General features: G+C 45.7%; 1 protein-coding gene and 1 long non-coding RNA gene across 3 annotated transcripts; one reads left to right on the forward strand and one right to left on the reverse strand.

The window, feature by feature from the left end:
• Window positions 1-5,634: 5,634 nt before the first annotated feature.
• On the reverse strand, window positions 5,635-9,601 carry LOC141573929 (uncharacterized). Of its 2 annotated transcripts, none has more exons than XR_012500391.1 (5): window positions 8,535-9,601; window positions 7,126-7,189; window positions 6,324-6,425; window positions 6,159-6,196; window positions 5,635-5,911 (listed from the first exon to the last, which is right to left on the reverse strand). It is a non-coding gene; the product is annotated as an uncharacterized LOC141573929 (long non-coding RNA). The 2 variants fall into 2 exon arrangements; XR_012500390.1 differs by having other exon boundaries at window positions 8,517-9,601.
• A 6,826-nt stretch (window positions 9,602-16,427) lies between these two features.
• SRRM2 (serine/arginine repetitive matrix 2) lies at window positions 16,428-23,736 on the forward strand. The gene is made up of 11 exons (XM_074346469.1): window positions 16,428-16,655; window positions 19,841-20,113; window positions 21,011-21,118; window positions 21,297-21,461; window positions 21,633-21,710; window positions 22,145-22,207; window positions 22,311-22,343; window positions 22,555-22,605; window positions 22,776-22,868; window positions 22,954-23,235; window positions 23,544-23,736. The coding sequence occupies exons 2-10, from the start codon at window positions 19,872-19,874 to the stop codon at window positions 22,994-22,996; spliced, it is 876 nt and encodes a 291-aa protein (XP_074202570.1). The 5' UTR covers window positions 16,428-16,655; window positions 19,841-19,871; the 3' UTR covers window positions 22,997-23,235; window positions 23,544-23,736.
• The last annotated feature ends 1,277 nt before the right edge of the window (window positions 23,737-25,013 follow it).

Genomic DNA, 25,013 nt, shown 5'->3' on the forward strand with positions numbered 1-25,013 from the left:
CGGCGACACCCCTGCCTCTCCCGCCTGCACCGCGCCGGGAACCCTCCGCTCACCACGACCCTCCCCAGCCCCGCAGGCTCCTCCCTCTGTCCTCTCCTTTTCTCCAGGCCGGAGCGCCCAGTCTTCTGGCTGCGCTTCCTCACGTTTGCAGAGTGAAGACGCTGCTCCTCTCTAGAAAACCCTACTCCGCCAAAACACCTCCCCTTCGCCTCCCTTATCTCGCTCTAAAGCTGCTGCTGGAAGTAACCCCCTCCCCACTTCCGGGGCTCCGGGCAGATGCAGGTCCAGGTCTTCTGAGGCCCACCTGCCCTGGGCTTCAGGCATTTCCCACATTCTCCGCAATTTCTACATCCTCTGCGTCCTCCAGTTCTCCCACATTCCCTTGTACCCTCCTTCTCCTCAAGTCCAAATATCAGCAGAACCCGAACCCGCCTCCAGAAAGGCTCCCTGGTCTCTCCCTACCCTGGCTTTGCAGATCCCTGCTTCCCACCCTCGGTTCAGCAGCGACGGCTTGCACAGTCCTCCAGCCCTTTCTCACGGCCAAGTCATTTCCTGGATATTCTCCAGGGTCATTCAAAGGCCTTCATGACTTTATTTGCCATAATCTATTAATAATCCACTAACTACTGGTTGTTTCTAATTTTATTACGTTATAAATATCTTTGTATCCAAACTTCTGACATTTCTGATTATCTCCTTTTCTGAAATTTCAAAAAAGGGTCTAGTAAGACAAGTATTTTTAAGGGCTTTTTAAACATGATGCCAAAATTTTCCCCAAGGACGTGCACAAGCTTGGAGTGTGATGTCTGGATTCAAATCCCAGCTCTGGCATTGGCTAACTGTATGACAAGCAATTCCTTTCCCTGTTTGTGCCTCAGTTTTTTCATCTGGTAAGTGGGAATGATAGTGTCACCTCTCCAATGGAGTAATTATGAGAATTCACGGAGTATTGTCATGTGGGTCTTGGGTTCTAACATTCATATTCCTTAGTCCAGCTATTCTCAAACATTTGGTCTCAGAACCCCTTTATTACTTTTTTAAAAAATTTAACTATTTTATTTATTTTGGAGGGTCTTTGATTTTTTTTTTAATGGAGGTACTGGGGATTGAACCCAAAACCTCATACATGTTAAACATGCACTCTACCACTGAGCTATACCCACCCTCCAGAACCCCTTTGAAGAGTGATTACACTCTTTAAATTATTGAACAGCTTAAAGAGCTTTTGTTACATGGGTTACATCTACCAATATTTACAATATTAGAAATCTAAGCATTCAAAATAGCAATAATAAATTCACTGTATAACTATATCTTCAAATTAAAAAGTGAATGAGAAGAGTAGCAGTGTTCTATTTTTAAAAAAATTATTTAATCTGACTGGGTATAGCTCAATGGTAGAGCCCATGCTTAGCATGCATGAATCCTGGGTTCAATCCCTAGAACCTCTATTAAAAGAAAGAGAGAGAGAGTAAAAAGTCTATTTAATATCACATTTGAGAAAAGAGAGCTGGATTCTCATATCTGTGTCTACTTTCACTCTGCTGGGATATGCTGAAGTACATGAAGAAAATTTAGCTCACACAGATAAATAATTGGAAAAGGAAGGAGTATTTTCATAGCTCTTCAGATAACTGAATATTCTTCTTTGATACTACACCAACACTCAACACGTGGTACTTTTTTGAAGGTTAGCTGCAACATGGGATCTGAAATGGTATCAGTACCCTTTTTGTATTCCATTACATTAAAATCCACTGATCTATCTTGCACTTTGAAAGGATCTTTTTACTCACATGTGATTTGGTAACATGTGTTGGTCTTTTTGAAAATATTGGTTCACTGAAAAAAAGTAAGAAAATGTTGGTTCATTGACTTATACAGATATTGCAAATGTTGATACATTTATTAAACAATATGGAAAAATATGTAACATTTATTAATGCTGCCACCAATCTTAACACAGAAATCTGGCAATACTGGGAAGCTGTGAAGCTAAAGGTGGCAGATACAAGTTTTGCAAAATTTTATTTTTTGCCAGAAGGCTAGAATTTTATCATTGGCAACAAATCCTATCAGTTTGGTGTCACTGCCCTGATTCGCACTAAGAACCACCATTGCTTTTGCATCACCAGTGCAAAGCCATCACAGAGAAAAAGGCAAACATTGATTTAGCATGACTATGAAAATAATCATGCACCTCCTGAAAGGGCTCTGGGAACCCCTAGAGGTCACTGGAACACACTTTGAGAAATGCTGCACTATTCATTTTCTATTGAGTTGTTCATCTTTTTCTCACTGATTTAAGAAAGTTTTTATTGAACTGAGATTAACCCTAGCATTCCACATGTGATGGAAATATTATCATTTGCATTGAGGGCGGGAGGAAACTGGGGAAATACGTGTATGTGTTTACATAGCTAAATTTAATGGTCTTTTCCAATTTGCATTTCTTTCTTTCTATAAATTATCCTAAGCAAGTTCTTCCCTTACTGACTTGAATAAATATTGGATAGTTTCTATATTAGTTTGTCAGAGACACTAAACAAAATGTCACAAACTGAGTGGTTTAAACAACAGAAGCTTATTATCTCATAGTTCTGGAAGCCAGAGTTTGAGATCAAGGTGCGGACAGGGCTGGTTCCCTCTGAGGTTTGGGTGGGAGAATCGATTCCAGGCCTCTCTCCTTGGCTTGTGAATGCATCGCCCCGATCTCTGCTCTTATCTTCACATGGTGTTCTCCCTGTGTGCGTTTCTGTGTCCGAATTGCCCCTTTTCATAGGGACACCTGTTATTTGGATTAGGGTCCACCCTAATGACTTCGTCTTAACTCGATCATCTGCAAAGACCCTGTTTCTAAATAAGGTCACATTCACAGGCACTAGGGGTTAGGACTTCAACTTCTCTTTTGCGGGGTACACAATTCAACTCATAGCATTTGTTTTTACTTTCTTCTAGTGGCTTGATAATCGCTCCCTTTCCACTTGATTCTCTCATGTTTTGGAATTTATTTATTCAATAAATATGTGTCCAATAGCTACTATTTATCTGGCACTGTGAACTTGAGAACCTCAGTGAACAAAATAAAAATCCTTTCCTCTGGGAGCCCACATTGTAGGGGCAACGGAAGAGACATAATAAAATAGATATAATAAGTGATCAAGTTATATAGTTTGTATAAATGTAAGCGCTACCTGAGGGAATATTTTGGATAGTGGAAATGTTCCATGCCTTGACTGGGGTGACGGTTATGTTTATATATATGGCCAATATACATTTCCAAAGGGCAAATTTTACTTTATGCCGACTGTACGTCAAGAAAATTGATTTTGTAAAAAGTGAGTGTTTGGAGAAAGAAAGAAAGAAAGAAAGAAAGAAAGAAAGAAAGAAAGAAAGAAAGAAAGAAAGAAAGAGAGAGAGAGAGAGAGAGGGAGGGAGGGAAGGAAGAAAGGGAAGGAAGGAGGGAAGGAAGAAAGGGAAGGAAGGAAGAGAAGGAAGGAAGAGAAAAAGAAAGAAGGGAGGGAGGGAGACCGAACAGGAGCCTGCACTTAATATTAAGATTTATTTTGGAATTCGGGGTGGAGTATGGATCTTACCCGCATCCTTCGGGTGCCGGTCATCTGCTGGGTCATCACTGAGGAACCCTGCCGGCCCAATCGCCGCCGCCTCGCACCCCTGCAGAAGGCACGTTGAAGGACCCAGGTGGGCGTCCGGCGTCTGCTGAGGCAGACGGCACTCCTGGCGCCCTCACCGCCTGGGAACTGGGGAGTCCGCGCGCGCCCCCTCCCGGCTGCCGGGAACATCAGTCACCAAGTGTCCGTGGATGGGAAACGTGGATGAAGACCGTGAAAAAAAACAGAGGTCGTGTGCAGAAGGCTGAAGGAGGGTTCGGTTTGTCTGGCCTTACCCGTCGCCTCCACCCGATCCCCAGTTACTGAATAATCAGAAGACGTCCTGTTTTTCCTTGTGACACAGTTGTCTCATCGCAATTTCACTCCTTGGCCTATCCTGATGCGACTCGGATTTTGCCTCAAGGGTTTTTGAATTATTTACAACAGTGAGGCAAATATGAACTGACTCAGATGTCCATCGGATGTTGAATAGATGAACAAATGTGTTCTATCCCGACAATACAATATTATTCAGCCAAAATAGGGGACAAAGTACAGATACCCGTTACAACAGGGATGAACCTGGGAGATTCTGCTGGGTAAAAGAAGCCAGACACAAAAGGACAAATATTGCATGATTTTACTTATGTGAAATGCCCAGAATAGGTAAATCCAAAGAGACAGTAGATTAGTGATTGCTGGGGGCCGGAGATTCGGGGAGGAGAAATGGGGAGTGACTGCTAATGGGTCCTGGGTTTGTTCTGGGATAAGGGAAATGTTCTATGATTGGATAATAGTGATGGTTGCAGAATGTTGCAAATATACGAAAAGCCACGAAGTTGTATGCTTTAAAATGATGGATTTTATGGCGTCTGAATTAAATCTCAATGAAAAAAGAAGGGTCAACAAGTGGCAGATATATTAAAATTCCTCCCTCAAAAATGGTTTGAATATCTAGTTTCCTTTATTTTATATAGTTTCATTTTAAATACCAAAAAGTGAAAATAAAATATTTTTGTTCCTTGATTCTAGACATGTACTTTCTGCATATTTTTCTAGCCTCTTTCACATTAAAATCATTAATTGTTTCAGCAATACTTGTGAATATCGCTGATCCTGATCTTGTTACGGTTAGTGGATCCTGGCTCCACCAAATGTACATTTTTCAATCAGATGGTGTAATTGTTGAAAAGTCGTGGCTTTTACATGGGTGAAGAAGGGATGTGTACTCTGGCAGGTATGCCATCAGAATCAGATTACAAATGTGCCTTAAGCCAGGTACACATATCCACACGAGATGGTTCTCATTTCTAAAGTATTCAGTTTCTGTTTCAATTCTGGGATAAATATGGCTCTAAACTCTCTCCCTCCCTCTCTCCTTTTTAGTAGCTTGAAATTTAAACCAAGCTATTGTTATGTGGAAGCTGGCAGATGAGAACACACATTCAATACCCTGGTTCATTTTTGTTTGCTTGTTTTTGTTTCGGGGGAAGTAATTAGGTTGATTGATTGATTGATTGATTGATGGAGATACTGGGGATTGAACCCAGGACCTCCTACATGCTAAGCACACACACTAACACTGAGCTATACCCTCCCCCACCCTGTTCATATTTTTAAAATAAAATAGGACTGATGAAAATTTGGATCACACATACATTTCAAATTACTAATGTCTTACAAATATTCTAGCTGGCTATCACTGATTGGAGGGGGCTAAGGATGCCTGACATAAATGCATTTGGGATCCTGGATTATATCCTGGACCAGAGAAAGACATTAGTGGAAAATCCAGTGAAATTTGACCAAGTTTGGGAGTTTAAGGGTTTAGATAATGTGATTGTATCAATGTTCATTTCTATGATTAATTACTTGAGTTGAGTAAGATGGTAACATATATTAGAGAAATGTGTGTTTCCCACTTCATCACGGAAATTAACAGATTTGTAGTATGATCTCCCTTGTGTGTAAAAAAATGTATGATTGTGTCCCCCAAAAGATACATTCAAGTCTTAATCCCCAATAGCTGTGAATGTGCATTATTTGGAACTAGGATCTTTGCAGATGTAATTAGTTAAGGATCTCAAAAGACAAAATCATCATAGATTTCAGGTGGGCTCTAAATCCAATGACCAGTGTCTTTAAAAGAGAAAAGAAAGGGAGATGGGGACGCAGATACAGAGACGCAGGGAAGAAGGCATGTGATGATGGAGGCAGAGATTGGAGCGATGTATCCACAAGCCAAGGGACAGTGGAGACACCAGAAGCTGGAAGAGGCAGGAAGGATCCTCCCCTAGAACCTTGAGAGGCAGTGACAATTATAGATTTTGGACTTCTGAACCCCAGAACTGAGAGAGAATAAAATTCTGTTGTTTTAAGACACATAGTTCATGGTAATTTATTACCACAGCCCCAGGGGACAAACGCATCTACTCTGGATTGTCTTTGCACCAAAACATCCAGAGGAAGAAGGTCCAATCTACTAGAAATGAGGATTGTAATTGGGGCCAATGGGATGGAAAGACTGTGCTCTTACTTCATACTTACTTCATAAAATTTCTCTTTTGTGTGGACGGTCTTAGGAACTGAAAATGACGGAGACAGTGAAGGCTGGAAAAGCGGTCACCAGGGGAAGGTGATGCTGGAGGTCCTGCTACCCCACCCCCAGCCAACCCAGGACCTCCCTCGATGCAACCCCAGGCTTGCTCTGACCTTTGTCCAGAAGTAGAAGGCGATCCCGGCAAGCACCACTAATGCAGTGGGCCACACTGCAGATCCTGTGGCCAGTAAACTCAGAGACACATGAGCCTCTGTCTACATGGGAGAAAAATGGGGTGGGGTGACCTGAGTGACCCCAGGGTGACCCTCCAGGATAGACACAGTTAGGGGATTTTAGGGCTCAGGGTCGCAGGTTGACAGGTGGGGGGCAGGAACCAGAGAAAAGACAGGGACGCTAAAGATGCTCCCGTTCCACAAAGCTCAGCAGAATGGATGAGCTCCAAGTCAGATGGCAGCCTTGCTCTGCCCTCTGTGGTGACAATCTGGTGGCCTCAGGGCAGTGACTTGGCGCCTCTGAGCCCTGCCTCCCACAGACCATGAAGATGACACCATCCACCCCCTGGGCTGGTGGGAGGACAGAAGTGGACGTGTGGCAGCATCTCAGGCAGGACTGGCTGGTGGGAGTACTTCCGGATAAGCCAGGTGTGGGCTGCAGGGTCTGGGGGAATGAGGTCCCTCTGACTCCTCAGGCAAGGCTCCAGCCAGGCCTGGACCCCCAGCAGGGGATGCAGGCTGAGGACTCCCTCTCCCTTAGGTCCGCTGAAGCTCCTAGGTGTCCTGGGGTCTCAGTCCGGGGGTACCAGTGCCCCACCTTCCTCCCTCCCCAACCAACACAGGTCCCTGGGGCCTTTGTTTGTCCTGGAAGCAACCAGGGTCCTGCTCCTGTCATGGTAGCTGGTGGCTGGGCCTGGTCAGGCCTGGCTGACGGTAAGGAGTGGGGACTCTCATCTCTTACCAGGGTGATGGCCCTCATGGGTACCTCTCTTGCCACCATCTTCTCAAGGTATTGGAGCTCACCCCTGTGGGGAGAACACCCCAGGTCATCTTCCTTCCCGCACACTTTGATTCCCCCAAGACTCTTGGTATCCCCTCCCCAAAGGCCGAGGCTGGGTCCCAACCTCACAGGGACTCTGCCTGAAGAGGGTCACCTGGACAAGAGACACAAGTGTGCTTGGCCTGGAGTCTATGGGGCTGCCCTGGGCACCTTCTCCATGGGGCTCTGTGGAGGCCTCAGGGCTCTATTGAGGTCTCAGGACTCTGGGCTGGGGGCCCATTGCCTCCTGGGCTCCTCAGGCCTGCTGGAGGCACGGTCCTCTGACACACAGGTACCACACAACAGGGGCCATCATAGCAGCTACTCTCTCCACCCACCCCACACCCTGGTTCTGCCAGGGGCCCTGGGTCTCTGGTGGTTCTGACCAGGGAGGCAGCAGCAGAAGGCTGGAGCTGAAAGGAGGGAGACCAGCATGTCCTGCCTTGCCCCACTGGGCTGGTGGCTCTCTGCTTCTGTCACCCCTTTCAGCTATATCTCTGGCTGGACTCTTCGCAGGGCCCCTTCAGGCCTGTGGTTGGTGACCGCTCCCCCTGGGGTCAGCCTTCATGGCTACCTGAATCCTGACCCACCTCAGGAGACTACCTTCTGAGGCGGCTCCTGCAGCCACCAGCCCAGCCCCCTCCCCTCCGCCCTCTCCTCCTGCCCACCCTCCTCAGCTTCCTCCAGCTGTCCCCTCCACCTTGCAGCCCCAGGCTTGGCCCCTGGGCTCCTCTCCTCTCCTCTGAACACCCACCAGCAGCCCCCTGACCTCCCTTTCCTGCACCCCAGGCAATTTCATCTGGCTGCTCAGGCTCCCGACATCCCCTCACCCCTCTCATTGCTCCCAGCAGGACACGCTTGTCCTGAGAACCTGCCATGGGACAAGCCTGGAGCTGGCCTGAGGGGCGATGGTCTTCTGGTAGGTGACTGTGGGGTGGGGGAGGGCCACCCCAGGGATTGCTGGGAGCAGTGAGAGGAGCAGCTTTGGACCCATCCCTCCCCGCCCCCCGACTCTCTGCCCAACTCCCCCCTACCCTCCAGCCAGTTCCAAGATACAGAGGCTAAGGATGTGTGGATGTCCCAGCTGACCCTGGCCCTCACCCTTTGTCCTCTTGCCCCTTCTGGAGGGAAGGTCTGATTCCTGCATGCAAACATCTCCATTCTACCTAGGCTTCCCTTGGCTGAAGACTTCTCCTCAGCTTCCATCTCCACCCCTACAGAGACCCCACTCATTCTTGGAGGCTAACCCTGCTGCCCATCCCCAATAACGGAGCACATCTTGGAGGAGCAGCTCCCCCGCCCTGGTCCCCTACCTGTCACCCTGCCTTCACCTTTTGAAGAAAGCCAAGTTCTCTCCTCTCTGGCTCTCAGATTCTAGATGGGCTGCCAGACCAGAAATGGACTTTGGAGTGATATTTCCTGGTTCCTCTCTCTTGTGTGCTCATGATGGCTTCTTAGAAAAGCAGTGGTTTCACGAAAACCATGTGACATTTTTTGAAGTCACTGTGGTTCATTCTATTTTTCTCTTTCACTTGCTCTGAAATAAAAGCATTTAAAATGTACCTAGTTGTGAGACAACTAGGGACTCCATGTGCGGGTGAGGGAGAGAGGGAGAGAGCTGGCACCTGGGCAGGCTTCCCACGGAGCTGGCAGAGAAGGAATGTAGCGGGCAGTGCCACTGGCTGCAGGGAGTGGGGCCAAAGACTCCAGAATTCTGAGCCATTTGAAGAGGACGCTGAGCTCCTTGTGTAAACACAGCTTCAAGTCCAGCCTCTAAATCTGATCACCCCTACCCCCTCTGCTCAGTCTGCAGCTCCAGGCCATACTCCTCATAATCCCCGGAGGGCCAGCATTTTTGGCAGAAGACACTTACCCTGGGAGTTCAGACAGGAGGAGGCTTCAGTCCTGGCAGACTTCCTGGAGGAGGTGACACTTGGGCCTGGGAGGGGAGGGCTACCAGGAGGAAGCCTGAGGCCTTCTGGGGACAGGTCCTGCAGGGGGAGGCCCAGGAGGGGCCAGGGTCCCTGACACATACAAAATGCCACTCGCCTTAATCATTTGTCATCCACCACCCACCATCCCACTGTCTCTGCATCTACCTACCTACCTTTGAGGAGACTGCAGCCTGCCTGACTTGTGTCCCTTGAGAACCAGGAGAATAAAGAGTTTCTCTTTTAAGGCGAGGTTATTTCACAGCTACTTTAATATCCGATAGATGGGCATTTTTTTCCCATTCTTCTTGTATTATGAAGTTTTGCCAACACTACGCATGCACGAATGTCTCTGTCTGAGCTTCCGCCCATGCAGTGCTCTGTGGCCCCTCCAGCAAGCAGCTCCCTCCAAAGTCTCTGAGGGCGCTGCAGTGGGGGGCACCAGTTGGGGAAGCACCACTTTATATTTTACAAAATATATTTATATTTTATCATTTTTAAGTAATGAGATTTTGGTTAGTTGATCTTTTACTTTTCAGTGTTTTTTTTTTTTTTTTCTCAGTATTTTTTAAAATAAAAAGTTGCCAGGCCTGGCAGTTATAATTCATCTGCATTTTCATAAAGCCTCCACTGCTAACCTCTCGAAAGAGACTAAAGAAACAGTCCCAAGCAAATAAAGTTGGTGCTTTAAAAGCTCCAGAAACTCCCAAATTACAGAGAGCATCCAGCCTGAGAAGGAAGGAGTGGGCAGTCCAACGCTGACCTGGGCCAGGGCGCCCTGCACAAGGGCTGCCGGGTACAGGAAGGAGGCGGTGCCCGTGAGGGCTCAGGCTCAGGACCAGCCTTGTTGCCCAGGGAAGGCTTTGCCTTATCCGGGTCCTCGCTGGGGGTTGACTTCTTCCTGTCCTGGGCACAAGAACAGGGGCACCTTCCAGGGGCTCTAAGGTTTCTTTGGGTGCCAAGTGCTGCCAAGAGGCTGCTCAGGCAAGCACTCTGCTTGGTGTGTACCCAGCCCCACCTGTGCTGAGCCAGGCCATGGAGCCCACACAGGGCCTGGAAGCTACCAGGCCTAGCCAGGACCGTCTTGCAGGACTATGGGAGGGGCTGGACTGGGACTGAGGTCTCTAGATAAAAAAGTGATGTTGGAAACCTTCACAAGTGGCCCCAGAAGCTGCTCTTCTGCAGGGATCTGGTCTCCCTCTGGAGGCGAAGGTGAGATCCTTTTCCAGACCTCCACACCTACCCCCCCGCCACTCGTGCCCCATTTATGTCCTCCTTAGCCTAGCCGTTCCCATGCTTGGTAATTGCTTATGTATTTGTTTGTTTGTGGTCTGCATTGTCTTGGTGGAATGGCAGCTCCAGGATACCCAGGTCCAGAAATCAAGAAGTGGAAGTGGGAGCCGCTTCGCCCACTCCCGCTGCAGGGGTCACCGCTTGACGGGCCCCACCGTCCAGCGGCCTAAATTCCAACAGGAGGAGTGCTTCCACAGGCCGGGGGCGGGGGGGGGGCGCTGCAGGTCGGCCGGGGAACCAGAGGTTGAAAGCGCAGGCAAGGCCTGTCCACCTGGGGAGCAAGCAGAGGCCAGTGTGCACGTGGCTTCTTAGACTGGAAGGAAAAGAGGCTTGAAAAAGGTGCGGTTCTGAGAGGCCCTATTAAGCAGTTTCAGATTTTATCCTGAAGACATTTGGGACAGTGTCAAGCATTCCAGGAGGTTGCATTTTAGAAATATGACTTCTGAGATAGACCGAAATGTTAACTATGGTTGTCTCTGGGGGTGGGACTGCCTACGTGCGGTTTTTCCTTTCTTTTCACTTATCTGTATTTTCTCATGTTTCCTACGATGAACATGGCTTACCTATGTGTATGGGTTTCCTGTGGCTGCCGTAACAAATTGCCACAAACTGGGTGGTTTAAAACAACAGGAGTTTGCCTCTCACAGTCTAGAGGCCAGAAGTCCTAAATTAAGGTGTCGCAGAGCCTCCCACCCTCCAGAGGCTCTATGGGAGGCCTATTCCTGCCTTTTCCAGCTTGCTGGCATTCCTTGGTTTGTGGCTGCATCACTCTAACCTCTGTCTCCACCTTCCCATGGACTTGTCTCACTGTGTGTCTCTGTGTCTCCTCTTGTAAGGACACCAGTCATTGGATTTAGGACCTACTCTAAGTTCACAATTCATGATTTCTTCTGGAGATCCTTAACTGATTACAACTGCAAAGCCCTTTATTCCAATAGGATCACATTCTGAGGTTCTAGAGGGACATGAAGTTTTGGGGGGGCCACTATTCAACACCCGACAATGTAGGATACAAATAAAGTTTCAAAGGAAAATTTAAAAATCTTTCTGGAGTTCTCGTGAAGACTGGAGGTGAAGCCCAGAGGCCCAAAGAGGAGGCCATCTCTGGAGTACAGAAATGAAAATGTTTGTCCATACAGGATTTGCATACAATGTTAGCAGCTGCACTAGTCACAAAACCCAAAATATGGAAACAAGTCAAATGTCCATCAATGAATGAATGGGTAAACAAAATGTGGCATATATGCATTCAATGAAATATTTTTCAGCATTGAAAAAGAATGCTCTGTTAAATTAAAAAACAATAATAAAAAATAAATAAACCAAATTACCTACTTCCCCAAAAAACCAAAAAACAAAATTTCAAAAAAGAATGAAATTCTGACACATGCTAGAACACAGATAAACCTTAAAAACAGTATGCTAAGTACAATAAGCCACATGTGAAAAGACGGCTATTTTATGGTTCCACTCATACTAGAATAGGCAAATTCATAGAAACAGCAGAATAGAGGTTAGCAGGGGCTGGAGTTGCAGGGAATGAGGAGTTACTATTTAATGAGTTTCAGTTTGGGGAATGAAAAAGTTCTGGAAATGGATAGTGGTGAAGGTTGTACAACCTTGTGAATGTAGTTGATGCCACTGAATTGTACACTTAAAAATAGTTAAAACGGTAAATTCTACATTATTTACATTTTACCTCACACAAAAAATACTGACAGTGGAATATCATTTCTCATCTATCAGGTTAGCAAAAATTGAAAAGCATAGTAACCTACTCTGCTGGTGAGGCTGTGGGAAGGCAGGCCCTCTTGTGTTTTACCAGGGGGAATGCAAATTGGTATAACCCTCACTGAGAGGACTGTTATTACTAACAAAACTACATTTGTTGGGAACTATATTTAATATCTTGTAGTAACCTATAATGAAAATGAAAAAGAATGTGAAAGGAATATATGTATGTATATATATATGACTGAAACGTTATGCTGTACACCAGAAATTGATGTAGCATTGTAAAATGACATTCCTTAATTAAAAAAAAAACCCCCAAAACTCTGAAATTGAAAAAAAAAAAACCTACATTTGTCTTTACCTTCTGCCCTAGCAATCCCACTTCTAGGAATTTACCTTGAAGATTTACAGCTACCCCAACAATATGAAAACACACGTACACTTGGTTACTCATTGCAGCATGGTTTGTGATTACAAAATATCAAAGAATTTAGACACCCATACATCTAAGAGTAGTTGAATAAAAGTCCACCCACACATCTCTGTGAACTGATATGGAATGATTTCCATATACTGCTAAGTGAAAAAAGTAAAGTGCACAAGAGTATGGCTAGTATGCTACCCTTGCATAAGAAAGGGGAATTAAAAAAATATATACATTTGCCTCCTCACTTGAGCAAAAAGAAAGCTATGGAGCAAAGAGCGGAGAGGACTGAGATCAGTTAGCAGAAAGTAGTGGGCAGGACTTGCATGGAGAGGACAGAGGGAATGGCAGAGAAGCCAGTTCTCTGAGTATAATTTTTCATACAGACTTGCATTTTGGAACCATGTTATTGTTTCACATTTTCAGAAAAATAAACTAAATAAAATCTCCAAGGTTAGGAGAAAAAAAATCCTAAGATTTAATACAAACAGGAACAAATGAACCAAAGCATAAGAATAACATAAACACACTCAAAGGTGAGGAAAATTAACACCAAGTAACTCAAGTAACTTTTGAATATAGTATTTATTTATTTATTTATTTTACTGACGCATAGTCAGTTTACAATGTTGTGTCAATTTCTGGTGTACAGCCTAATGTTTCAGTCATACATACACATACATATATTCCTTTTCATATTCTTTTTCATTATAGGTTACTACAAAATATTGAATATACTTCCCTGTGCTACTGTTTATAAACTTGTTTATTTTATATATGGTAGTTAGTACCTGCAAATCTCACACTCCTAATTTATCCCTTTCTACCCTCTCCCTGCATGGTAACCATAAGTTTATTTTCTGTTTGTGAGTCTGTTTCTGTTTTATAAATAAGTTCATTTGTGTCTTTTTTTATTTGTTTTAGATTCCACATATAAGTCATATCATATGTATTTTTCATTCTCTTTGTGGCTTACTTCACTTAGAATAGATGATCTTTGGGTCCATCCATGTTGCTGCAAATGGCATTATTTTATTATTTTTTATGGCTGAGTAGTATTTCATTATATAAAAATACTGCAACTTCTTTATCCAGTCATCTGTCGATGGTTATCTGGGTTGTTTCCATGTCTTGGCTATTGTATATAGTATTGCTATAAACATTGGGGTGCATGTATCTTTTTTAATTAGAGTCTCCTCTGGATACATGCCCAGGAGTGGGATTGCTGATCAATGGACAATGATGATCAATATGGTAACTCTATTTTTAGTTTTTTAAGGAACCTCCATACTGTTCTCCATAGTGGCTGCACTAAACTACATTCCCACCAACAGTATAGGAGGGTTCCCTTTCTTCACACCCTCTCCAGCATTTACTGTTTGTGGACTTTTTAGTGATGGCCATTCTGACTGGTGTGAGGTGATACCTCATTATAGTTTTGATTTGCATTTCTCTGATAATTAGTGATTTGAATATAGTATTTAAATAGAACAGATACCCTCAAGCTAAAGAAAAAAAGAACTCTAACCAAATAGACTTTTTTTTTTAAAGAATAATGGATGAACAATCTTGAAGATACTTTTTGGAATTCTAGGATTGAGCAAACAAGTAAACATATTGGGGAAATGGAAGCCAAGTTCTTCACAGTTGGAGAATGGTGTTACAAATGTGGATAAAGAGAAGAATGGAATACACTCTGCAGCATTAGATTGGAATTGGGGATATGAGTATAAACTTTTGGACATATACATCTCAAGCATTTTTCAGCTCTATCCTTCAAGAAGGCCTAAAAGTAACTTCTTTACTTTTGACACCACAGTAACTACAAGTACATCTAGAACCAAGATCTTAAGTTTCTAAATACAATTTCCAGTAGGTAACTTTTTTTTTTTTAATTACTTAAACTAGATATTCTATGTTAGAGGAACCTGGTTGACTCCTCCTTAACAAAATGATCAAGGTCAGATCAAAGTCAGTGTCATCAGTAATTGGAATTATTGGGCAAGATGTATGTCTTCCGACTCTGCACTGAGAATGCATATCACTTCCGTGGTCTTCCTGCCAAAAGCGTCTAATCTGAATTTAAACGTGATGAAACATCAGACAAACCCAAACTGAGGGGCATTCTACAAAATAAATGGCTTGTATCCTTAAATGGCAATGTCATGACGTACAAAGATCAGAAACTGTTCCAGATTAAAGGACAGGTCAACTGAATGCAACATGCATGATTCTGAATTTTCTTTGGCTATTAAGGATATTATCAGAACAACTGATATCACCTCCATCGTCTGTAGATTATAGTATTTCAATATCACTTTCCTTATTTTTTAAAACGGTAGTCTGGTTAGGTAAGGGAATCCTTAGCTGTCCCCATAGGAAAAGGAGAGTAACACCTACCCCACGGGGTTGTCATGCGAGTTTAATGCAGTGATTCCTGATCAGAATTTAGCACAAAATGTTCAGTAAATACAGTGAAGAGTATCATTGGGAATTTGGTTACAAGAAAGGGTCTCACTGAAAGTGGTGGGTTTTAAGAAACCAGCAAACTCAACCTCAACCTCAGAAATACCAGCTTAAGCCCCAAAAGACAAAGGCTTTCCCACTTTGCCATAAATTACTCAGCTCATGGAAGCAACATCCAAAGGTGCCCAAGTTCAAGGCAGGGTTAGAACAACATCCTGGGCACTGTAAGCCGAAGCTCCAGCTCCTACACAGAGCGGTGAGTCTCCCAGTTCCAGCATCTGAGATGAGTTTATCCTTCCGTGGGCAGCTTACAAAAAAAAACTGAGTAATACCAAATACAATCCCTCAAATTCAAACGGACCAGAGTTCATCAAGTAGGTGCCATATGCTGGGTACTGCTGAGAGTTCTAGACTCCACAGAAAACCAGGACCGCTCAGTGCGAGTCCGTAAGTCGGGATGAAACTTTGGCCTGCCTGAGAAGCCCAGCTTCTTTCAATTCTGCTCTGAGGGAAACTGGCTGGTTCTCAGGTTTGGGGGTGTGTGTGTTAAAACAATTAACATAAGATTCTGTAAAGGGGTGAAATATCTAAGAGCGTTTCTAACGTTTTTGTCCGCCCTGTCACGTATATAACACGTCCGAGGTTCTGAAGGAGTTAATCACATCGCTGCCTGGCCGCCTTACTCGAAGGTAACAAAAATTTTTCTCTACCGGTAGCCGGCCCTATTCAGTACCGTCTAAGCGGGTGTAAACTGCTAACACCACGGCCTGCTGGCTCGGCTTTTGGCTCGGGCCCTGGGCCTGAAGCTGGGCTCTGGGGTGTCAGGGGTGTCCGCTGGCCCGGCCGTGGGGCGGGATTCTGCCTGGTGCGGGATTCTGCCTGGTGCGGAAGGACGAGTGCGGCGCGGCCCCGCTCTCGCCCTGGGATGCCTGTGGTCACATGGAAACGGCAGTGTAGTTAGGTTCGGGCCCATCGACTCCCAACATGGGGAGACAAAATGGCGGTCGTGGGGGTGGAGGGGGAAGGGCGCAGCTACATACGGGTTCCGCGCCCCACTAGAACTACAACTCCCAGAATACTCTGGGACGAAGGCGGGAGGCCGGGGAGAGCGCTGGCGACGCTCGCGATGTCGCGTTTGCCGCGTGCCGCTTCCTCAGCGGAAACTCTCCGGAATACGCTACTTTCTCCGGTCCGCTCCCATGCCCTTACTTGCAATTGACCGTTTGGGAATCGTAGTTTTTCCATTACAGAGTTGACCCTCCTTCGGGCTTTAAAAAACTACACTTCCCGGTACAGCTTCAGCGCCTGCGCACAACGCTGCGGGGTGTACTACGGTTCCCGGCGGGCCCTGCGAAGCGCGCGGCTGCGTGCTTACGTGCTTAGTTGGTCGTGCTGACGTGCAGCGCGACCCAGGCGGGTGCGAGTGGCGCAGTCAGAGCCCGCTGCGGCCCCTGAGGAAGCGAGGAGGCGTTGGTGTCGGCAGAGGCAGACGGACAGGCGAGGCGAGGCGGCGGCTCCAGGCCCCGAGGGACTCAGGAGCTCGAGCAGCGGCAGCACCTCTCCCCCTCGGAGGCAGCGGGCGGAGGCGGCGGCGGCGGCGGCGGGTGAGAGGGTGAGGGAGCGCGCGAGCCGGGTGGGGGAGGGGCGGCGGCCCCGGCGCCAGGCCAAAGCCCGCGGAGAACGGCCTAGGCCGCCGCGCGCACGCGCGCTCGCCGCCCCTAGCTCGCGCGGACGTCCTCGCTCGCCTGCCTCCCCTCCCCCCTTCTCGCGGCTCCTGTCGCGCGCGTGCTCTTATTTTCCTCCCCCTCCCCCATGGCAACGGCGCGCGCCGCCGACTGCACTTGGACTCGCGCGCGTCCTCTGCGAGGAAGAGGGAGCGCGCGACTCGGTTTCTCGCCTCCCCGAGGCGTGCGACCGAGGAGGCCTTCCTGCAGCTGTCCTTTCCGACATTTTCTCGGCGGGAAGGGGGCTGCGGCGGCGGCGATTCTGCCCCCGTATTCTTTCCCCCTCGCCTCTCCCGCTTCTGGCCTACCCGTCCCTCCTGGCGACCTGTGGTCCGGTCCTGAGCCACCGAGACTGCGGGGCGCCGCGCAGCCCCCTCCCCCATCCCTCAAGGCCGAAAATAGGTCTTGGCCGCTCTGCTAATGCAGAGAAGGCCTTGAACTAGATGCCCGGGAGAATGAGACCGTTTGGACTCGTTACTGTCCGCCGTGAAGTGTTAGAGAAAGCGCTAAACCTTTAAAAAAAATTACGCACTAAGCTTAGATGTGTAAAGGCGGTCATGTGCTCCTTTTTTTCTTACACTTTTCATCATCTTCCCAAAAGTTGTGTGAAAGCTGGGGACGAGGCTTTTGGAGCCCTTCCTTAAGAAGAAAAGTCTGGACTTTGTCATTATTTGGCATACAGCTCTTCTAAGCCTTGGTTTCCACTCAAACGCTTATGAAAGATCTCCTGGGTCAAAAAAAAATTGAGAAGTGTTTTGTTGTCTTTCTTCTTAAGTGTGGGAGTCTAGGTTTCTTTTTAAGTTAGTGTTTTAGCTTTCTGGATTCTGTAATGTCCACTCAGCTGTTAAAGTGCCCCAGTGCTGAGCTTGCTGTGCTTATTTAGATCCATTTTCCTGCACACTCCTCTCCCTTTTTGGTGCGTTTTCCCCCTCGATATCGTGATACTGAATTTCAAGACTCCCTTCTATTTCGTTATTTTGGCATTGTGATGATTTTCCAACAGAAAAAAAAAACTTGCTTTTTTTTTTGCAGCTTCCTTTTATTTTCTGCTTTTAGCTTGGGTGACTTTTGCATACCCACAGTCCCTGGCCTGCAGCTTATGAATCCCTGTTTTATAAAATTGCCTGGTTTTGGTGACTTGTGTGTGCATTGTTGATATCCTCCGCCCGTTTTTGTTTTTGTTTTTAGTGTTTTGAGCACTGTCTTGGATGCTGTAGTATTTATGTGGGTTTTTTTTTTTTAAGCACATTCCCTGAAAGTTTAACCTACTGTGACTTAATACCCTTTGCTTAATGGTTTTCCTTCTCCAAGGAGTGGGAGGATTATTGTGTGAGGTGGTATGGAAGTGTGGGTGAATGGTTATGCTGAAGAATTAATTGCAGGTCAGAAGCATTTTGCAAGGGCAGCAGAAACTAGGTGGGGTATAGAGAACCAAAGGAGACCTAGGTTTAGAGTGGGGAGGATTGGTATTTGAGAAAAAGTGAGGGTTGGAAGATTTCTTGTGTGATAAATATTTCATTTCTTCACACAATTCCATTTGCCTTCCCTAGATTTAGCTTCATCTGTCACTCTTTATTCTAGTTTGGCTATATTTTTAAAAATTTTACTTCTCTGAGTATGCTACAGGAAGTGGGCAGGGATCCAGCCTTAGAGTTTGGGGGTAGGGAGCTCCAAACTGTGCTAGAGTTGGGCTGTCTCCCTTTCATTAAACATTTTCCTAAACTTTGAGAGAGGACTTAAATGTATTTTTCCTATTATTTGTATGATGTTTCTTCTGGAATTTTTAAAAATAAAGCCTTCCCTTTTATCCAGTTCTGTTTTTTTCCCTCTACTTCACTAATCTCTCCACTTTATTCTTTGAGTTCTTCCCTGGGGTTGTTTTCCCTCATACATTTCCCCTGTGAAACTATCTTCGACAGGATGAGTTGGAGAAAGAAATAATAGTATATATAGCAAGAGAAAGTAGTAGAGTATGTGTAGTCAAGAGTTCTGATCAGAAAAATTAGAGTCTGAGGGCTCTTCAGAATCTTGCTGGGGTTGGGATAGATTGAGAGGATAGAATGTGGTGGTAGGCACGTGATAACACGTGAGAGGGTTAAGGCAGGGCTGGAAAACTAGAAAGTGAGATAACAGGACTGTTAGGGAAAGCTGACAGTTTGACTTTAATGAAAGTGAGGTATAAAAAGTGGGAGTTTTCTGAGTACTTATAGGAGAAGGAATGTAGAGAAGGTATGGGGATAGTTGGAACAGAGGAGGCTGGTGTGATGTGTTTAAAGCATTGAGTTGAAAACCAGTACTATTTAAAAGGAGCAAGGTGAGCTGCAAATCACGTGAGAAATTCTATTGGGAAGGAATTTGAGGGAATACATATCAGTCAGTATAGTTGATAGGAAATGGCTCCTTGAGAGGCGAAGGCTAAGAGGATAACATCCAAGGTTCATGTGTTTCTGATGTTCATGCTGGTGTTTAGTCTGGTCATGAGGCTGCACAGGACACTTTCGGTTTATCTTAAACAATCAGTCTGCCTGTTTGGATATCTAGGGGCTGTTCAGTTTTTATTCATAATTTAAGGCTATCTTTAGGGTAGCCTGAAATCCATAGGTCAGTTTTTGGAGGAGTCTTTAGACTTGGACTGCAGGCCCTTGGGTGCCACAGATCTTTGGTGTTTGTTCTTCCCTGTTTGGAGGCCTCAGTTAGTCACCAGAGGTTAGGAGTTAGAGTGGTTGGTGAGGATATTGCTTGTGCTTATTGGGGCCAAAGGAGAGTAAGGGACAGTGTGGAGAAACTTGGGAGAAATAGAATCTTTGTCTGGGATGTGAAAGAAAATCTAGGTGCAAGCAGGAATGGCGCTTGCACACTGAGGGAAACGGTTATCTGGTGGAAAGAAAAGTTTGGGAAGGATGAAGAAGGGATTTTGTTAGGAGACCAGGAAGATAATGCAGCTAAAAGAGGTTTAGTGTGGAGATACATATTGAAATAGGGTTGAAGAAGAACAGGGATTTGTGGGTGGTAAGTGGTTAGTTTGGGGCCAGGGGCCTGACCCGTGTCTCCCCGCTCCCCTTCAGGAGCGGTGGTGCCCCCCCCGGGCACGGGGCCATGTACAACGGGATCGGGCTGCCGACGCCCCGGGGCAGCGGCACCAACGGCTACGTCCAGCGCAACCTGTCCCTGGTGCGGGGCCGCCGGGGTGAGCGGCCTGACTACAAGGGAGAGGAGGAACTGCGGCGCCTGGAGGCTGCCCTGGTGAAGCGGCCTAATCCTGACATCCTGGACCACGAGCGCAAGCGGCGCGTGGAGCTGCGATGCCTCGAGCTGGAGGAGATGATGGAAGAGCAGGGGTGAGGGAGGGCTGGGGGAGAGCCAAGCACTGAGTGAGTGCAGAGCTGGGGGTGTTAGGTGGGATATGTAGGGAGCTTAGGGCTGGTTGAAAGAGGCCTGAGAGGAGTTGTAGGAGGGGAGGAGGTAAAGGAGCTAGCAAAGTGAAAGGAGTTAAGGGACAGTTCGAAGTGGGAGATGGAGAAACTGTGTCTAGGACATAAGAGGGAAAGTGAGGGAGTCTGAATTAGTTAGATGGAGGCACACGGGGAAAGAGGGAGGCCACTGAGAAACAAAAATGTGCTTTAAGGGAGAGGTGGGAAAGCAGACCAAGCAAGAGACAAGAGTTAGATAAGTTGAAGCTGATACGTGTTGTCATTGGTAGAGAAAAAGGAAGGTAAATGGATTTAAGGATTGAGGCCTTGGAGAATAGCAAAGGCAGGAAAACAGGGAGGAGTAATACCTGGAAAAGGGGATCATGGGTTGGGTAGGAAAGTGAAATTTTGGAAAAGGAGCACATTCAGGTAGAAAACCTTTTAGAGCAGTGGTTTTCAAACTTCAGCAGTGGTTCCCCTTTTAAACAACGCACATTACTTTGGAATCCCAGGAAATGAAAGATCTGTTCTTGTTGAAGTTGGGGAGGAACACCTGGAACTCTGCCTGCTTAACTTTTCTCTCTTGACCCCTGGAGTGTAGCATGTTTAAAATCCACTGTTCTAGAGGGTGTAGTAAGTGGAGGGATGAAAGATGACAGGAATAGAGCAGGATTTAATAGAAGGGCCCTTTGGGTGACAGTGAATGAAAAATTCTGTGTGTGCATGGAGAGGGAAGGGATCCTGCTGGGAATGAGGGAACTGTAAACGTGGGACTGGGGAAGAGTGTCTAGTCAGACTCTAACCCTGAAGGGATTTATTCTTTAGGTACGAGGAACAGCAAATTCAGGAAAAAGTGGCGACCTTTCGACTCATGTTGCTGGAGAAGGATGTGAACCCTGGGGGCAAGGAGGAGACCCCAGGGCAGAGGCCATCGTGAGTGTTTTCCTCTCTCGATTTTCTCGGGACTCTGTTCTGCTGCTTTTGCTCTCCTCTCCTTTAGACTGTCTCCCTGCTCTCATCTCCGTTTTCCCGTGCCCTGACTACAGTTGTATGAATATGACTCTGCTTTTTACTCTTATCTCCTTCAGACCTTTGACCTTTTCTCCTCTAGGGTAACTGAGACTCACCAGTTGGCAGAATTGAATGAGAAGAAGAATGAGCGACTCCGGGCTGCCTTTGGCATCAGTGATTCCTATGTGGATGGCAGCTCCTTTGATCCTCAGCGTCGTGCTCGAGAAGCTAAACAACCAGCTCCTGAGCCTCCCAAACCGTACAGGTACACAAGACAAAGAAACCAGTGTCAGTTTCTCTTAATTCTAAGCACTAAGTGCTTTTTTTTTTTGGTGGACTATTTCTTCCTAGAATCTTCAGATTTTGTTTTTCTGAAGTTGAAATGTTTAAGAAAATTTGTCTTAGCACCCACCTCTGCCTCTTCATCTTTTTCCAGCCTTGTTCGGGAGTCTAGCAGTTCTCGCTCACCAACCCCAAAGCAAAAGAAGAAGAAAAAGAAGAAAGATAGAGGACGGTAAGTTAGTTGGAAAGTTATTCTAGTAGCCAGAGGACCAATCCTGTCATGTTCTGTCTCTGGAAATAGAATTTTTGTTTCTAGGAAGCAGGAGAGAATTGTCAGAAAATTTGGAGAAGAGGGAGTTACCATTTAAGTCTTAGTCAGGAGAGGTAATGTGTGCAGCTTTAGGAGGGAATGGTTGATTCTGCAGTTCTTTCAATAAGGACTATCGGCAGAATTTTGGATTTTTTTTTTTCCCCATTTTGAGGTTTGTCGACATAATAGGAGGTACTTAACGCTTCTTGGAGAATAAATAGTTCTGGGCTTAGGTCTGGCATATTGATGCTGTTCGAGTTGTTCTGTGCTTTAGAAGCCTTTTCTTGGGATTGATTATGAGTAAGTGGGCCAGGGAAGGAGCCAAGCTGAATAACTTTGTCTCATCTCATTTTTAGCAGGTCAGAGAGCAGCTCTCCTCGACGAGAGAGGAAGAAGAGCTCTAAGAAGAAGAAGCACAGGTATGAGGTGGGATTATGTGGAGTAATTGGAGAAGTTTGGTAAGTCTAGGCATAGATAGTGGTTTATGTTTTTTTTTTAATTAATTTATTTTTAAACCAACAGGTCAGAATCTGAATCCAAGAAACGGAAGCATAGGTAAGAGCTCTTTGTGGCGGGGAAACATGGTGGCATGTGGAACCCTGAGCCATTGCTTGATGCCCTTACTTGCTCTCCGGGGGGTTTCTTTTTCTTGAAGTAAAGATCAGTCTGTTCCTTGATTTCCTGCTGTCAGAAACTCTTTCCATTTCACTTTTGATTTTCTTTCTTTAAAAATTACTATTTTAAATAATCTTGCTTTATTTCCCAGGTCTCCTACTCCAAAGAGCAAACGTAAATCTAAGGATAAGAAACGGAAGCGGTGAGTGAATTTGTGAATTAGAGTGGAATTTGCTTAAGGGGTAGTTGAATGCACCTGGGGGATAGGGTAGACTCAGTCATGCCCCTTGCTGGTAAAGGGTTGAGGGCTGGATGAAGGGGATCCAGTACATGTGTGACAGTACCCTGAGCTGTGGTGTGGTCTCCCATCAGGTCTCGAAGTACAACACCAGCCCCCAAGAGCCGGCGGGCCCACCGTTCAACTTCTGCTGACTCTGCTTCCTCTTCTGATACTTCCCGCAGTCGGTAAGGGGTGGTCCAGGAGGAAGGGAGGGAGAGGGACTTGTGGGTTAATCAATTTAATATTTATTGAGCGCCCACGGTGTGCTAGGCGCTGCACAGACCATTCGGAAGACACGGTCCCTGCCCTCTAGGAGCTGACAGGCTAAAGCAACAGGATGGACAGACATATACATTTCCCCTTCTCTTTTTTTTGTTTTTGTTTTTTTTTTGTTTGTTGTTTTAAATTTTGTTATTTTTTGTTCTGTTCTGATGTATATGGACTGCCAGAATAGGGGGGGTGGTGGTTTGTTCGTGGTGTCTGGGGGAGGAAGGAATCCTTACCCCGGCTTCCTTAATCGGGGAAGGCTTCCTGAAGGAGGTGGGCTCCGAGGTGAGTTGTAAATGAAGTGGGTAGGGAATGGACTGGGTGGAGGGTTTGGGGAGGTTTGGGGGAGGTGCAGATAAAGGGGTGATAAAGGGGTAGAGGGAGAACATTTGGGGGAATTGTTGAGAAGAGAAGGAACAAAGTGAACTGGACTTAAATTTCGATGTGAGGGATTTGAATCTTGTGAATGAGAGAAGGCTTTTTGGAAAAGGGTTGTAGTCAGGAAAGGTGGAAGGGAGCTGGGGAGGGGGTTTTCCTGTGCTCCCCTGAACTGATTTCCTTTCTCTCCTCCCATCCTCAATTACCTCCCTCAGGTCTCGAAGTGCTGCAGCTAAAACTCATACAGCTACCTTGACTGGGCGAAGTCCTTCCCCTGCTTCTGGGCGTCGAGGGGAGGGAGATGCCCCTTCCAGGGAACCAGGTACCACCAACACAGGACAGCCTAGTAGCCCAGAGCCTTTTACAAAGCCTAGCAGCCCTTATGAAGACAAAGATAAAGACAAGGAGGTATGTTCCCCAGTTGATGGTTGTTCATTAGGTTGCAGGGTGTGGACTTAGGATAGGTGTTTGAAGTGAAGGAAAGAAGGAAGAGCTGATTAAGAGAAATGAAATCAGTTTTGTTTTCTGCATTCTTCTCTCAGTTATTCATAAAGTTCTTTTTTGCATCTGCAAATCTTTCAGAATTGTGGCTTTCAAATTTAATTGGATATAATAGGTTTTTCATCACTGTTCTGTTTATATGTGTACCTAGGTAGAACTTGAACAAAAAAATTTTTATAAACTGCATTCAACTTTACTGCTTACCATGTCTCTAGTATCTGTTTCATTAAGTGCTGGTTGTGTCTCATTAAAATTTTTCAACTCAACCGTTGCTGCTTACAGTCTGAAAATACTACTTTAGAAAGGTCTTTTCAGTACCTGTTCTTTTATACTTGTTATTCTAATTTAAGCCCTAATCGTGTTTTCTTCCCTCAACTATAACAGTGTATTTTTAATTGTTCTTTGCTAAACTTGTAGCTCTCCTGTCTGTTTCCCATGTTATCCAGAGTTGCTTTTCCAAACTATAAATTGAATCACCTGAGAAACTTAATTTGCTTCTTACCATTCTTGACTTACGTTTAAGGCTTTTGTGAGTTTTTCTTTTTTTATATTTTCCTGTATGTCATCTTCGTTTTTAGAGTCACATAAATCATGTTTTCAAGTCTTTGTTTTTATTTTTTTACTTCAGTAGTTGTTTTTTAAGAGTGAAGTCAGCCATTTGGGGAAATTACTTTGTCTTCATTTTAAAATTTTAAAATAACCTTTTTTCTGCACTCAGCATTATATGGTTATCTTGTGAAATGTAGCACATTCTGTTTTTCTTTAGTCTGTAAAATTCTTGAGATCCGAATCTTCTGTTTCTTCTTTGTGCTCTGTGATCTCTTGTTATTGAATGAAAATGACTGCCTGTGGTGAGGAAAAGGATCAGTTAGTATGATGGGATGTGTGGAGGAAAAGTTTCATTGAAAAGGGTGTTGGGATTTTACAGGGGTGAAGAAGTTTTGGTGCTTACATACCCCTATCCCTACTCTCTTTTCTACTCTTAGAAATCTGCAGTTCGACCTAGTCCCTCTCCGGAAAGGAGCAGCACAGGGCCAGAACCATCTGTTCCCACTCCGCTCCTTGCTGAGCAACATGGCGGCTCCCCACAACCCCATGCAGCTATCCCCTTAAGTCAGGAGCCAGTGAACCCCCCATCTGAGGCTTCCCCTATTCAGGGACATTCACCACCTAAGTCTCCTGAG

This window comes from Camelus bactrianus, chromosome 18 (assembly GCF_048773025.1).
Source record: "Camelus bactrianus isolate YW-2024 breed Bactrian camel chromosome 18, ASM4877302v1, whole genome shotgun sequence".
NCBI lineage: Eukaryota > Metazoa > Chordata > Mammalia > Artiodactyla > Camelidae > Camelus > Camelus bactrianus.